Source organism: Mchenga conophoros, linkage group LG20 (genome assembly GCF_057382185.1).
Source record: "Mchenga conophoros isolate Kocher_MC1m ecotype Shallow Benthic linkage group LG20, M_conophoros_male_GT1.1, whole genome shotgun sequence".
In the NCBI taxonomy this organism is placed as follows: Eukaryota; Metazoa; Chordata; class Actinopteri; order Cichliformes; family Cichlidae; genus Mchenga; species Mchenga conophoros.
This window is the reverse complement of record NC_140545.1, coordinates 13214628-13230556: the sequence shown is the minus strand read 5'-3', so window position 1 is coordinate 13230556 and position 15929 is coordinate 13214628. Positions and strand designations below refer to the sequence as shown.

At 40.2% G+C, this 15929-nt stretch overlaps 1 protein-coding gene across 2 annotated transcripts in view; it reads right to left on the bottom strand.

The window, feature by feature from the left end:
• LOC146550494 (plexin-A1-like) overlaps window positions 1-15929 on the bottom strand; it is a 304153-nt gene that overhangs the window by 18722 nt on the left and 269502 nt on the right. The window contains exons 21-24 of one of the 2 annotated variants that reach the window (XM_085259673.1): window positions 10138-10280; window positions 4850-4947; window positions 4335-4493; window positions 2389-2455 (exon numbers count right to left, since the gene is read on the bottom strand). In XM_085259673.1, the coding sequence (XP_085115799.1) occupies window positions 2389-2455; window positions 4335-4493; window positions 4850-4947; window positions 10138-10280 (467 nt within the window). Of the gene's footprint in view, window positions 1-2388; window positions 2456-4334; window positions 4494-4849; window positions 4948-10131; window positions 10281-15929 lie in introns of both variants that reach the window. The other variant, XM_085259671.1, reaches the window with a different exon arrangement.

Below are 15929 nucleotides of genomic sequence, written 5' to 3'. Positions count from 1 at the left end.
TTTACTGTCAGCAGATTAAACATGTGACCCTCCCTTCTCCAAACAGTTGCCAACTAGCCAGCTAAAACAACAACAGTTGCTTATGTTGATTGAGTGTCAAAGTCCACCAATGCTAGATCTATCCCACTAACAGCCACTAACAGCAGCAAAAACAGCAGCGCTTATCAACAGAAAAGTTCAGAATATCCTCAACAACTCGGATCAGCATCGCTGTCATCAGACAGAATTCGTATCAGAGTCCTATTACAAAGTTTTACAGCCTCCTCCAGAAACGAGGACACGTAATAACATCTGACATAAACAGTCGACTAACTGATTGTGTACTTGAACTGGGAGGTACTTGAAATTCAGTTGACGGCAATCTGTGAACTACTGACACCTAGTGGTCATATTTACCACACTGTACCTTTAAAGTCAGAAGCCCGCATCATTCTCTCAGTGTTACAAAAAGGTTTCAACAAGTACGACAGACGACAATCGTGCAAACCAGCGTGGTTCTGCAGTACTTCAATCTAAAAAAATCCACCTCAGCATGAAGGCTGTGACAAAGCAAGCTAGAATATAACCACTCAGTGTGAGCAAAGGGCCATCATGTTCTGCTTGTGCTAGTGTCGCTAACGTTAGCCATGCTTTGCAAACTGATGTGACATGGAGTGTGTGGGATTTTATGCGTGGTTCCACGTTTTGGCGATATTTGGAAGACTTTTTATAGAAGGATGTGATTCATAGCATCAAACCGGTCTTAAATACACACATAATGGTTATTGCTTAACTTAGTTCATTAGCTTGTTCTAAAATTAAACTGTTTTCTGACTGATAAGATAGGTCAGATTTTTTGCGTCTAACTTGGGCAAATTAGGAAACTAAATTATCAGTCAGCAACATCTGTATTCTTTACTCCCAATTTTCTCAGCTTTTTTTTTTAAACTTTCTTTTACAATTTTCTCCTCATTTTATTCACTTGCACTTCAAAAAATTGCTCCTGCTTCCTGTCATCCTTATTTTTCATTGCTTTCCCCTTTCTCTGCCCTCTTTTCACATCTTTGCCCTGCCTTTCTCTTTAACTCCTTGCTCCTTTCTCTTCACCTCTCTATTTTCCTAACTCCTAATTGTCACCCGCAACCTCCATTCATCTCCCCTCTCTCCGCCACCTCCAATGCCCATCTCTGACCTCTCCCTCCCCTCTTCTCTCCGTCATTCCATTGCTGCACGCTTTAAGAAGCTCGTTAGCATCTGGGCCAATTAGGTGGGCAGCTGCTAACGAGACAGAGCGAGCATACATTACAGCATTACGCTTCGGCTTTCTGCCTCCGTTGCTCGGCCGCTGCATGCTTGTCTATGAAATTTGCCTTTACTCCGCATGCTGCCTTCATTAGGGCTGCCTAATTGTATCCTGACATTTACATTTTAGGGGTATGATGACAGCTCTGGCTGTACAGGGAGAGGAAGAGGCTCACATTCCTACATTGCACTGAATGCTGTGTATTTATTAGTTTCCAGATTTAGAGATTTTATAGAAATAAAAATAATATTAATAATGATGACAATGAAAGCAGTTTAGGTAATTACGGTTGTTTGTTTTGGTAGAATTTAAGGACTTATTCCTGTAATATTCCAGTTATTGATTAATCACAATGAGATTAATGCGCAATTTAACACAGTCTTCTACACAGTCCACCCTCTCTTTCCCAAAATTACTCAACTTTCTTTTCTGCTGTGACTCCAATAATTATCACATTGCACTCTTAATATGATTAGGATTATACTGGCATATGAGGACAGCTCCAAGTCTTTCCGTATGTAATTAAAGTGTGGAAAGGAGAAGGGGAAACCCAATGAGAAGGACGAGAGAAGCATTAAAGAAAAAAAGAAAATCGCCTCACTCGGCTGTGCAATAGCGAGAGTAGGGGATGACGGACGGGAGAAGATAAAGGGAAAGGGCGACGCGCGAGGACAACGCGACCGACGTCCCGCCCCCTGGTGAGGCGAACGACCTCAAGGCAGAAAGGAGACTGACAGCGGAGCAATGACAACAAGAAACGAGGCAGATGAAAGGGAGATCAGAGGAAGAGAAGATGTGAGCTAAAAGAACAACAGAAAAGATCAGTGGAGAGGATGTGTCAGCTACACGAGTAAAATTACGTGAGGGGAGAAGATCTGTGGGCTTACCTAAAGAAAAAAAAGTCATTAAAAACAGAGAAGAAAAGGGTGCTGCTTAGAGGCTTTGATGATTTACTCTTATGTGTTCTGCACTGCTGAGGGAAGAAAACATGAAGGCCAAACAAGAAAAGCTTTTAAATAAAAACACACTGAGGTAAATGGAATAAAGAATTAATACAAGTCGGGAGCGTTAAATTAAGACTATTAATGCGAGTGATCGTTCCTTACCTTTAGGAACTTATACAAGAGGAATGTGAACCAGTTGGTCAGCATCTTCTCAGCGACAGACTCGGTTCTGATGCAAACAGAGAAAAGAAGGCAGAAACATGATGCTTGAAAAGAGACGTTTAAAGGAAACAACAACAGACCAACAGAGCTCTGATATCTCTGATAAAAGAAAAGATTCTCAGCCCTCATAAACATGAAGCAATTCTTTTATTAAAGGTTTATTTATTCAAATAAGTAATCGTTAAAGAAAAATATACTCAGTGTAAATGAATGTCAATCAAGTTCATTTCACCAGAGTCCATTAAAGTTGACGTGTTACATTATTACATTGTGACAAAATCACATGGAAATTTTTCAAATCTGTACTGCAACTTAAGAAAACAGCAGCAAACAGAAACACGCTGCAAAAGCATGTGAAACACAACGGAAGTTAAATAAAACACAATGAAAAAAACATTTTATAAAACACGACAGAAGTGTTTTGGGGACACAAAAATGTGACGGAACAGCTGCAGAAGTGACAGAAAGCAAAAGGATCGCAGAGAGACACACTTCAAAGAGGAGGAGGATTCATCTCGTCGTGACGGCGATAAAAAGGTTGTTCGCATTATATAATATTGATACAGTATCGTAGATCCTATAAGCCTTTAAGATGCTTTCTGTTAGCTTTTCACTTCCGCAGCTGGTCCGTCACATTATTGTCTTCCGAAAAACTTCCATTTGTTTCTTTTGTGGCATTTTTTCTGTTTCCCTTGTGTTTTTGTGCTTTGGCAGCATTTTTGTATTTGCTGTACATTTGAACTCTCTGCAGAAAGAATGACATCATATGGTACTCATTACAAAAACAGTATTTAAGTCTGGTTGGAGTGAAGGAGCTGCTCTTGATTTCCAAAGAATTATCCGAAAAAACTGACATGGACATGAGGATTTTTGTGATAAGTCTTTCCTAAAACCGTTTTAACAAAATAAAAGTATATCCCCGTAGACAATAGAGTGCTTATCAAATTGATTAGAGCATCTGTCACGGAAACAAGAAAACACAAATATTTGAGAAATTTGCGAAAAACTCGTTTAAAATTGAAAACTACTCAATTCACATCTTTGTACCCAAATTTGAGCCGACACACTGAAACTTCTCTGAGAATCAAGCATAAAGTTTAACCGCTGAAACTGATTTTCTGTTTAAGAATGCAAGTAAATATCTGTCATTTAGCATCTTAATCAAAAATGAATCATGCGTTTTTGTAAAACAGCCCATGAACATTCGTGGATCGCAGTAGTTCTATTTCAGAATGAAAAATATCACCATTTTGATAAAGAACTTGCACATACATCTGGTACACCCAGAGAACTGCCGCTCACTGAATATTTTCTTGCTTTTGGACTGTTCTCTGCAAACCCGAGAGATGCTTGTGTTGGAAAGTCCCAGCAAATCAGCAGTTTCTCAAACTCACAATCACCTTTCCTCCACATTCTGATGCTCACTTTGAACTTCTGCAGGTCGTCTCGCCCATGTCTACATGCCTAAGCGCTCTGAGCTGATCCATGTGATCAGATATTTGTGAGAATTACATGTCAGCATTAATAAAGTGGTGTGTGAGTGTATAAAGCTAGCTAATCATGACTGGTTAAAAACTACGATTTCCTGCAGGTTAAGACGTTAACCTGTGATATTCTGCTGATTTCCAGCTTTCAGAAGGTGGACTGTCAAAACTGAACACTTAATATTAGCATAACTGTCCGTTATGCTAATATTGCTTTTCTGGAAGATGATGATGATTTTAATGAGCAAAGTGAGCAGAAATATAGATCCGGTCCATTTGCAGTCAAAGTTTGATATAAACTAATACTTGAAATGAAAAAGTAAAATTAGACAAAAGAAAACAGAAACATTAAAGAGATATCCCTTTTTAAATAATATGTTTATGCTGGCTTTACTTCCTCACCTCCTTAGCAGCAGTTTGGGATGGTTTTTGCTCTCCAGGTTTCTGTCTATCAGGTCGGATAACAGCTGTTTCAGGACCCCGGTGGCATACTCCATCTCCCCCTGCAGGGCCGTCATGATCAGAGACGCCACATTGCCTCGATCCCGCATCGAAAATGACCTACAAATACATTCAATGTTTTAAAAAAGGATCCTTTACAAGTGATTGACCTTGTTTTTGTTTGGCCCCATCTGAATTGTTCCTGGAAATACGTACGCGCCGTTAACCTCATAGCAATTCATTTAAATATTAATGCACATTTTATCTTAATTAAACTCTGTTTAGTCATAAAACATTTGGCTAAGTGCCTTACAGTAACTGTAGAGCTCCTAAAATGTGTTACTGCTTTCATAAACATACCTTTGCTTTTCTTTTCTTTTTTTCTTGATGCATTCATGTTTGTAAAAGCACACGTTCCCACCATATTACTAAAAATGAAGAACACTTATGAAATATACGAGTAAATAATGACAAACCTCTGGGCCTCCAGGGTTCGTATGAACGTCAGCAGGAAGTGCTTCTTTGTCAGCAGCTGGCCGAACAGGGTGAGCGCCTTCTCAACATTGGCAGGGACCTGGAGATGTTGGGTGTTGTAGACAGGGTTAAAGGGCTGCTTCATGAGAGGTCACTTCAAATAATGAGGTCAGAGGTATGTGAAAGTAATAGCGGTGAGGCAAAGGCTCAGGCTTCAGGCTGCTCTGATTCCAAGACTTTTTAAAATTAGTAGGTCTGTATGATATCAGTGAATATTCCTTATATGGTCCCAGGAACATAGCGCTGGCTGTGAGCACAGAAGCTCCCCGAACCTACTATTTAAGTCTTGTGTTGATCACAAAGCAGCTGGCTTAAAAGGGAAGGGGTGCTGAAACAGCTTGTTTCAGACAGTGAATGTACTCAGGGGCTATTTTTGAATTGTGAAACACTGAAAGCTGCTCTAGTAGTCCAAAAAGGAAAACATACAATCACCAATAAGCATAATAGGACTCCTCAAGCTTTGGATTCCTTAAACAATATCACAAAAGATTGCGATACGCACAGTACAAGTAATGAATCTATGACTCACTCTGGGCAAAGAGAGATTCCGAACACGTCTGCAAGCAGACATATGATGAGCTCAGACTGGCTTGTTAAACAGCGAGGTAAGACTGATTGGCTACTCTCCTCTCCTGCTGTGCTGCCGTGTGGCGTGTTCCACTTCAGATGATTTCAGCGGACAATTTTGACACGATTGTCTTCTTGACATCGGGGTCTGGGGTGTGTGCGCGTGGCTCAAAGCATCCTCCAGTTGAATATGGATAAGACGAGAATTTGAATTTACGGTCCTGAGCTTTAGCCATCTCACACGTTATCTCTGTCTGCGATGTTAGCGGTTAAACTCTACTTGTTTGGTATAATCACACCTGCTAGTGGGGTGAATGTGTTATACTACTTAAACGCCCTTAACTGAATCTTTTAATAACCCGCTGTCACATGGGGAACTCTGGCTTTTTATCAGTTTAAGGAACTTTCTTAGAATGTCGAAAGTCTAATCAGACCAGCCTGAACCAGCCGAGCATGAGAGGGAGTCCTCTGTCAAACAGAGCGGGAGGGAAAAGATGGAGAGGAGTAGAAGGAAGGATGAAGCATTAGGGCATATAGCAGCATTGCGTATGTGTGTGTGTGTGTGTGTCAGGGTTGGGTACAGAGGTGCACCCTGCTTGTTCCACTGGCTGGCACCTGTCACTACTTATCAACAACACGCGAAACCCCCTGAAGATGCCTTTCTGACGCTCACTCGCTCCATCTTCCTCATCGCTTTAATTCTCTCTCTCGCACTTATTTTTGACTGTTTCACATCATTGGTGTCTCTCTCTCTCTCTCTCACTCTCTCTCTTGTTTTAATTTCTCCCTCTCTCCTTGGTTTTGTGTGTCATCCTTGCACACACACACACACACACATCACATCTACCACTCCCCCTCTCTCTCCTACTTTCTGTCGTCATCCTTTTGTACCACTGTAACATCTATTCTTTCTCTCCTCCGACATGCAATAATAAAGTGTCTGGGCCTCTCTGTAAAGTGCTAAATGAGATTCTCGGCCTCCAGGGTGGATGGTGAGTGCAATGTGTGCGCATGTGTGTGCGTGTTGGAAAAAAGAGGGAGTGTGAGCGAGATAGAATGAGATTAGACAGATGGAGTTGCATGTACATACTGCGCAGGCAGGGTCTTCACCAATTTTTCCAAGATAGATTTAAGGTTTGTAGATTCACAAATCTGCAAGACTGTGTGTGTATGCTTGGATGTGTGTGTGTAGGTGTGTCACGTGGCTGTCAAGCTTAGGGTGAGAGCAGTCACGCAGTGCAATAAAGCTAGGAGCATTGGTTTACCCAAGTCATTGGATTACAGCGGCAACCCCTGGGGGCAATACAGACGGTTACGGAAGGAAGTCTAGACATAACAATAAAATACGTAAGCACCTTTTACCTCTGTGCCTGCCTGACACCCAAAGTTAAAGGTGTACTCACACTTTTGGGATTTTGGATTATGGAAAACGGAGTTTAAACATGTTCTGTTTGTGATGTAATCCTAAAACAATGTAGAGTAAATCTAACTGTGATGAGCATACGTACACATACAAATCACATTAGGACAGCTGCTTTCAGAGAGACTGTCGGCAGGGGAAAGTTAAGTTCTTAATTTTATACAAATATAAAATTTTCCATATTCTATTGAGATCCTGGAAGCTATTGTATCCTCACAGCAAAATGTGTCTATATAGGTCCACACCTCTGAGTGTTAAATACAACACTGTTGAGTGTTAAATTAACACTTTTGACAGTGTTATATGTTTAAAAGTAACCTAGTCAGTTTTGAAGATTAACAATGGCTAACACTGAGCAGTGCTAATTTTCTAACACTGGAAAATAACTCAAGAAATATTCCAGTGTTAGAAAACCAGCACTGCTCAGTGTTAGCCATTGTTAATCTTCAAAACTGACTAGGTTACTTTTAAACATATAACACTGTCAAAAGTGTTAATTTTGACCCAGATGAAGGCCCTAGCATGCGAATGGTCAGAAGAAAGCAAAAAAAGTATAATGGAGACAACCTGAGCCAATTCCACTACACCTGGTGCGCGGGGGGAAATGATCAATATGGTCTTTGTGACATTTTTGTTTGGTGGTGTGCCTTGTGATTTTTCTAATGTGAAATATGTGCCGTGGCTCCAAAAGGTTGAGAAACACTGCTATAGAGGTCCATGGGATCACAGCCCTCTGCCTTAATGGTAAATGGTAAATGGCCTGTATTTATATAGCGCTTTACTAGTCCTTAAGGACCCCAAAGCGCTTTACACATTCAGTCATCCACCCATTCACACACTGGTGATGGCAAGCTACATTGTAGCCACAGCCGCCCTGGGGCGCACTGACAGAGGTGAGGCTGCCAGACACTGGCGCCACCGGGCCCTCTGACCACCACCGGTAGGCAACGGGTGAAGTGTCTTGCCCAAGGACACAACAACCGAGACCGTCGGAGCTGGGGCTCGAACCGGCAACCTTCAGATTAAGAGATTACAATGTTGGTAAATGCTTTCCTGATGAGTTTATGGACTAACTTTTGGGACATGTTAAAATTAAAAAAAATATAAAAATGGAGGATTATCCATGGTCTAATGACTTGTGACTGAAAAGTCATTAGTTAATCAGCAAGTCGATTCACAGTCAGACCTGCCTATCTTCAACGGCAGAAATGCTCATCTTGAAGCTTCCTAACGGAACTTCAGAAAACAGCAGATGATGTCACTGTCCATCTTTTATACTGTGGTCTACGGTGAAATGTTGGCGAGAAGCCTCAAGCTGAGCACTTTTGTCATCAAGGTGTATTGCGATGGGAGGAGTGGCTCTCATATAGAAAACAAAGGACTCTACACACTCCTATGGCAGGAACTTGTCAATCAATATGTTCACTATAATTTAGAAATGTGAGAAAGAAAATCACAAGAAAGAATGCAGGTTTTGGCATGGCCTCACTTCCAGATCTGGAGAGTCCATGAGTGAAAAATAGAAACACTGGAATATTAGCCCTTATAGTAGCAAAGTGGGTTTTCAGAAATTGCAATCTGTATAGCGGCTCGGTTCCAATAACTGATTCCATTTTGGATCTGGTTTGCTTCCTTCAAAATACCTGGATTTATTAAGCTCTGATGAAGATAAATCTCTCATCTAACCTCACTGCCAGAGATTATAACAGTTAGCGGCTGTTAATTCCATCATGGGCATAATGAAACACATTGCTGTGTCTTAATAAAATGCTCTGTTAAGCCTAAATTGAACCAAATTTCATATATTCAAATCATATATATACAGACACACACACACACACACACACACACATATATATATATATATATATATATATATATATATATATATATATATATATATATATATATATATTTAATCAACATCTATGTTAGGCTGCTCTTTCAATACAAATAACACTGGGACAAAAGAAAATGATTTTCAACCTAATTAAATTTCTGACTTGGAACTAATTTAGATTTGTTAAACTGTCTTGTTAAAGAAACACAAAGGGAAAGCAAAGAAGGAAACAAAAGAAAGAAAGTACATTTCCCACTACTACATTCCTGCTGTTCTAGATGCTCTAAGGACTCTGTTCGTTCAGATGTAACATTATCTGTAGTTTGTAAATACAGATTGATAGTCTGTGCTCATAGCCAAAATTGTTGCCTTTCAAAAATAACTCGGGGTGAATCACAGAAAGGAATAAAAAAAGAGATACCAATGGCAGCTATGACACCACCCAGGGGGATTTTATTTCTAACAATATGAATCAACGTTCTGGATTAGAGCGATTAAATTAAGCTGTAAAAGGTCAAACAAATTATTCTTCGACTCCAAAAAGTCAGCGCTCCAATCAAAGCCAATGGAGCAGCACCAGATTCTACATCTTAATGATACTGCTGATTGCAAACTTGGCTCTCTGGTTTTTAGTTTTGGAGGGGAGTAGTTTATGTTGACATACTATTAATTCTCCTTCCCTTGGTCTCAGCGGTAAGACGTCTTTATAAATCAGGTTCACTATTTAAATTTGGCTGTGCTGGCAAGGAGTTTGCATATACTGGTTCATTTAATAACTTTACAGTGATTTATAATGCCAACAACAATCCTAGGAACTGTGAATCTAATTTTCTTTTTGCTTTGTTCCCCTTTGCCTTTCCTGCATCTTTTTTAACATCTCTTACATAACATTCTTTTTCAGTCAATTCAAAGCAATACTTACTGTATAACTCTTTTTATCTACATCAAAAGAATAAGGTGAGTTTCTGTCCCTTGAGATCCGACTAATGATGATACTATGGCTCTTGAAAATTCATTCACATTCATTGAGACAAGCTGAATACATTAAGACGAAGTAGGTAAAATATAGGTTATGTCATTGCTTTAAGGTGTTCAGCATCTGGAGTTCTTGTCACATCTCAGGCTTTTTAAGAGTCCTTCCTTTGATGAAACGTGTCATGGGATAATGCTACATAAGTTTCCAGCAGTAAAGCTAGTGGGACAGTTTTAATACCGATAAACAGAACTTTCAGAATACTTCTATGGCAAACTTTTGTCAAACTAGGTGAACTACTTTAAGTAAAGCAGCAGCTGTATGTATCCATGTTTGGTGTTAGTTTGTTAGTAAAGCCTCTACTGTAGCTGATTATACATTGTTAGTTTGTTTCAGTCTCAAGTTTGGTCGGTGGTGTACTGACCCGTACCTCCATCTCCTTGAGCACAGGATGGTCCTCAATCCCAGGGAAAAGAACTCTCATTGCATAGGTCCGATAGTCTAGGAAGGGAATCCCAGCTCCATCCAGCTCCTGGGTTAGTTCATGGATGTCTGTCTGTAGCTCAGCGAAAGCTATCGATGGAGAAGAGATAATTGGTTATTATCTGTATGACCGAACAGTAGCACTGCCTTGATGTTTCATCATGTGTTAAGTTGCCCAGTTAGCAGAACAACAAATGATCTGTCTCTGTAGCTAGTCTTAATTGATAACTCATACTAACACTTTAGCTGGTGAAATTTACAATAAGATCACTTCATTTCATGGTAACTACCACAATGAGTGAAATAAACCCAAGCTTTTGTAAATATAATTTTGCAATGTAAAAGCAAACATTGTGGAAGTGAAAAGGTTGACTTTTTATCAATCAATAAGCTAGCTTCCTCGATTGAAGGACATAGCATAACCTTTTTACCTATGTTGCTACAGGTTTATTTAAATATCCAGTGGGAGAATGTAAATTAGATTTCACTGTAAGGAGACAAGGGCCCTTTCTCATTTCTCAAGTACGCGAGTCCTTACTCGCATTCTCGGCGAGTCCGGACTTGCTGAGAACGCGAGTATGGACTCGCAATTTGTACAATTGGAACACCAGCGTACTTGACGATGTCACAGGTCCGGAGTTTTTACTGCCGTCCCTTCTTAATTTAAGTGTGATTAATATGTTATGAAGCTTAACTTTAATCTCCGCCAAACCGATTTACCCTATTAATAAAAGTAGTGTACATGTATACCTTAATAAAAATAAGCAGGTGAGAAATTAGAACGCTTTTATTTTTACTTTAGTAGACACTCAAAAGTTACAACAGACAGCTGCTGGGGTTTGGAGGAGAACTGAACAAATATTTAAAATATAATCTGATCATTTTGAAGCAGCCTTCAGAATCTCCACGTATTAACATGCTGTTTTTGTTCCCGGTGAAAATGTTTCCTTCTGAATTGAATTACAACTCAGCCAAACCCATTTACTCAGGAACAAATAAAACACTGAAATAAACCAAAAATTAACATTTCGAAGTTATCTAAGAGACTTATATATCATGTTTAACCTGAGTAGTGAAAGACTGCGGGCATGTGTGTGTGTGTGTGTGTGTGTGTGTGTGTGTGTGTGTGTGTTCGAAACGATGTACCGGGAGTCCGCTACTCTCGCTGGCTCTAGTGATCCTCGACCTCCCTAGCTATGGAGCTGGTGGGTAACAGACGTTTGGAAATATATGATATCTTGATAAATCGAGCAGATATTTGAAGCTTACACAGCTACATTCTCGCTTGAAAATAACTTAAAAGTTTATTTTGTGACAGAGAAAGAGTAATATTTAAAAGGTTTTAGCCGCGCTCCTCTGCCATTGCCGCGTTTGGGTTTTGAACGAAATGCATTCTGGGATATTTAGCTGTACCAAGTACACACAAGTACGCATATTGAGACAGGCCCAAGGATTTCAGACAGCACAAATACATGTTTTGAATGAACAGTGTAAAATTCATAGTCGGAATTTATGCTTAAAATGTACTTTTCAGTGGCTAATTGGTTCTGGCTTGAAACAACTTAGGAGCTAGAGCTGTTCAACAGTAATGCCACCAAGACTATAAGCCTCATACTTTATACAGTGGGGCAAAAAAGTATTTAGTCAGCCACCGATTGTGCAAGTTCCCCCACTTAAAATGATGACAGAGGTCAGTAATTTGCACCAGAGGTACACTTCAACTGTGAGAGACAGAATGTGAAAAAAAAAATCCATGAATTCACATGGTAGGATTTGTAAAGAATTTATTCGTAAATCAGGGTGGAAAATAAGTATTTGGTCACCTCAAACAAGGAAAATCTCTGGCTCTCACAGACCTGTAACGTCTTCTGTAAGAAGCTTTTCTGTCCCCCACTCGTTACCTGTATGAATGGCACCTGTTTGAACTCATCATCTGTATAAAAGACACCTGTCCACAGCCTCAAACAGTCAGACTCCAAACTCCGCCATGGCCAAGACCAAAGAGCTTTCGAAGGACACCAGGAAAAGTATTGTAGACCTGCACCAGACTGGGAAGAGTGAATCTACAATAGGCAAGCAGCTTGGTGTGAAAAAATCAACTGTGGGAGCAATCATCAGAAAATGGAAGACATACAAGACCACTGATAATCTCCCTCGATCTGGGGCTCCACGCAAGATCTCATCCCGTGGGGTCAAAATGATCATGAGAACGGTGAGCAAAGATCCCAGAACCACACGGGGGGACCTGGTGAATGACCTGCAGAGAGCTGGGACCGTTGTAGTGTGTCACCATCAGTAACACACTACAACGGCAGGGAATCAAATCCCGCAGTGCCAGACGTGTTCCGCTGCTGAAGCCAGTGCATGTCCAGGCCCGTCTGAAGTTTGCCAGAGAGCACATGGATGATACAGCAGAGGATTGGGAGAATGTCATGTGGTCAGATGAAACCAAAGTAGAACTTTTTGGTATAAACTCAAGTCGTCGTGTTTGGAGGAAGAAGAATACTGAGTTGCATCCCAAGAACACCATACCTACTGTGAAGCATGGGGGTGGAAACATCATGCTATGGGGCTGTTTTTCTGCCAAGGGGACAGGACGACTGATCCGTGTTAAGGACAGAATGAATGGGGCCATGTATCGTGAGATTTTGAGCCAAAACCTCCTTCCATCAGTAAGAACTTTGAAGATGAAACGAGGCTGGGTCTTCCAACATGACAATGATCCAAAACACACCGCCCGGGCAACAAAGGAGTGTAGAAGCAAGAAGCATTTGAAAGTCCTGGAGTGGCCTAGCCAGTCTCCAGACCTCAACCCCATAGAAAATCTGTGGCGGGAGTTGAAAGTCCGTGTTGCTCGGCGACAGCCCCAAAACATCACTGCTCTCGAGAAGATCTGCATGGAGGAATGGGCCAAAATACCAGCTACTGTGTGTGCAAACCTGGTAAAGACCTATAGTAAACGTTTGAGGTCTGTTATTGCCAACAAAGGTTATGTTACAAAGTATTGAGTTGTATTTTTGTTATTGACCAAATACTTATTTTCCACCCTGATTTACGAATAAATTCTTTACAAATCCTACCATGTGAATTCATGGATTTTTTTTTTCACATTCTGTCTCTCACAGTTGAAGTGTACCTCTGGTGCAAATTACTGACCTCTGTCATCATTTTAAGTGGGGGAACTTGCACAATCGGTGGCTGACTAAATACTTTTTTGCCCCACTGTACCACCAAATGTGCATATACTATCAATGTTAGCATCCATGATTACATGGATATGTATTGATGTATGTGTATGTATTTGAAAGAAAACAATATTTTATTATCACGTTGCTGCTGAAGCACAGCGAGTAGCCATTAGTAAGACTATTGTAAAAGTGAACAATCATAAAATTGATGTTTGTGAGTTATATTCATGAAAACTGTTGTAAAAGTGTGTATTTTAACCTATAGCAGGATCTTCTACTAAACTTAACCTGTAGTTTGGTAGCAAGTGAAATATTGGCCCTAGCCAATGGATGAAAGTCCTTTTATCTTTTAATCAAGAACACTAATATCAGGTGATTTTCACCCACGTGTAAGGATAGTGTTACAAAACTCCCATTAGTGTTCTAGGGTAAAAAATCTGACTAACTATACACGTGTAACAGTCTAACTGATAGAGTCATAACAGTGATCAAAAAACACTGAGTGTAAGGATAGTCACACAGATGATTCTGTACTATAGATATCTATATATGGGTCAGATGAGGTGCCTGTCAGAGGCAAAGAAGGGAAAGCATTTCAGAAAGCACAACCACTGCAGAGATTTCAGGTAAAACGTCTCAACCTTAGAAAAAGAGCTAGACATCTGGATTGAGAATTAAAGGTCAGCAATGATTAAAAAAAAACGATGCTTGCAAAGGAAGTAAATGAGGACCAAAATGCAGAATCACAAGAATATACAGACACTAAGTCATGATAAGACACAGACACAATCAGCAATTTAGTTATATTCAATAAAGGGCACGTTATTATGTGTGGGTGAGAAAGCATAAAATAACGGCATGATTCTATGTGTAACTAAGTGCATTCAGGTATACATAGATCTGAAGATAACACTAAACTATATATTTAACTTGCAGACAGGGCTAAAAACCTAGTTAACCAAATCCATTCCTTGGAGTCGTGGTCCTGACAATGTCAGCCTTTACTTATCCAGAAAAAAGGCCCAAAAACAATGAATCTCAAATGGAAATCCTGCTTGGGGAGAGAGAAAAGCAGAAACAGGAGACAGAAAACAAAGTTCCTGGAAAGGAAAGTCAATTAATTGCATGAGTGGATAATTATTAAGAGAGCAACGGATGAGTTTTCATGCATAATTTCCCCCAGCTGTTATTGGACTGTTTGGTCCACAAGAGAAATAGAGAAGAGAGGAAGCAGAGAAGATGAAGGAAAGAAAGGGAAAGACGAAGAAAGATCAGGCAGTAAAGAACTGAGAATGGAAAGCAGACATTGGATTGAGGGTATAAGTAATTGGGAATAAGGGTAAAAGACAAAAAAAGGCAGCACGGGAGACACAGCATGAAAGATAAAGGCAAAGGAGAGAATGACAAGAAGACAGGGAAGGAAAATGGCTTGAAAAATAGTCAAGGAGACACAAATTAGATGTAGGTTTTCTTTCAAGTCCTCACTTCATTTTCCACTCCACTTCTTCTCTCTTCTATCTATTAATCAGGCTCTTATTTACTGGCCAAAGGGTAAATCTGTTTAAAAGCATCTTAGCAGGCAGCCCTAGCAAAAATACGCTTTCAAAAAATATCCTCCTGATCAGCTGATATAAAACAAGACATAACAAAACCTCGAGCGCAGTTCAAAGCAGGGCCATAACCTTTCCTCGGCTGCAGCCATGGCCATGAACGGCTCTTGAACTATGACGGACCCATCAGCCTGTACTGTGCAGTGTGTTTATTTCTTGTGAAATGCTCATCCTTTACACGCTAAAATGTGTGTTATACGACAAGCACAAGTAGCACAAGAGACAAAATGTCAGTGTTGCTAATAGAAATATCCCGACTCTGATTGTTGGATTGGAATTTTTTTGTAAATCAGTATCGAGGATAATTTAGAAACTTTTTTTGTTGGTTTTCACTGATGAAAATTAAAGTGCAGCATTTGTTCAGAGAGGCCACAAAGTCAAGCTCAGCTGTAATCCCACCAGATCATCAAACCTAAATGGCAACCTGCCATCAGCTGATGACTTCCAGAAATCAAATCAGCAAATCTCATCTAGAGCGCTTTTTAAGATTCTTGAGCAATGACCACAGATGCAGCCCATCTGCAACATCCACCCCAGCGCCCCACTTCATCCTCTCTGACCTAATGTCATATACACTCACTGTCCACTTGATTAGGTACACTTGCTGAACTGCTCATTAAAGCAAAGATATAATCAGCTAATCACATGGCAGCAACTTGCATTTGGGAGTGCATTCACGGTCAAGACAGCTTGTTGACCCATGGATCCATGATGATCTGGTATCATTGGTTCAGGATGGTATTAGTGGTGTAAAGGTGCTGGGGATGGTTTCTGCTGCTGCTGACCATGTCCATCTCCTTATGAGCACAGTGTACCCATTGTTTGATGATTGCTTCCAAGAGGATAACACATTTTTTTTCAAAGCCCAAATTATCTCAAGATGATTTCTTGAACATGGTAATAAGTTCAGTGTACCCAAATGGTTTGCACACTCCAGCAGA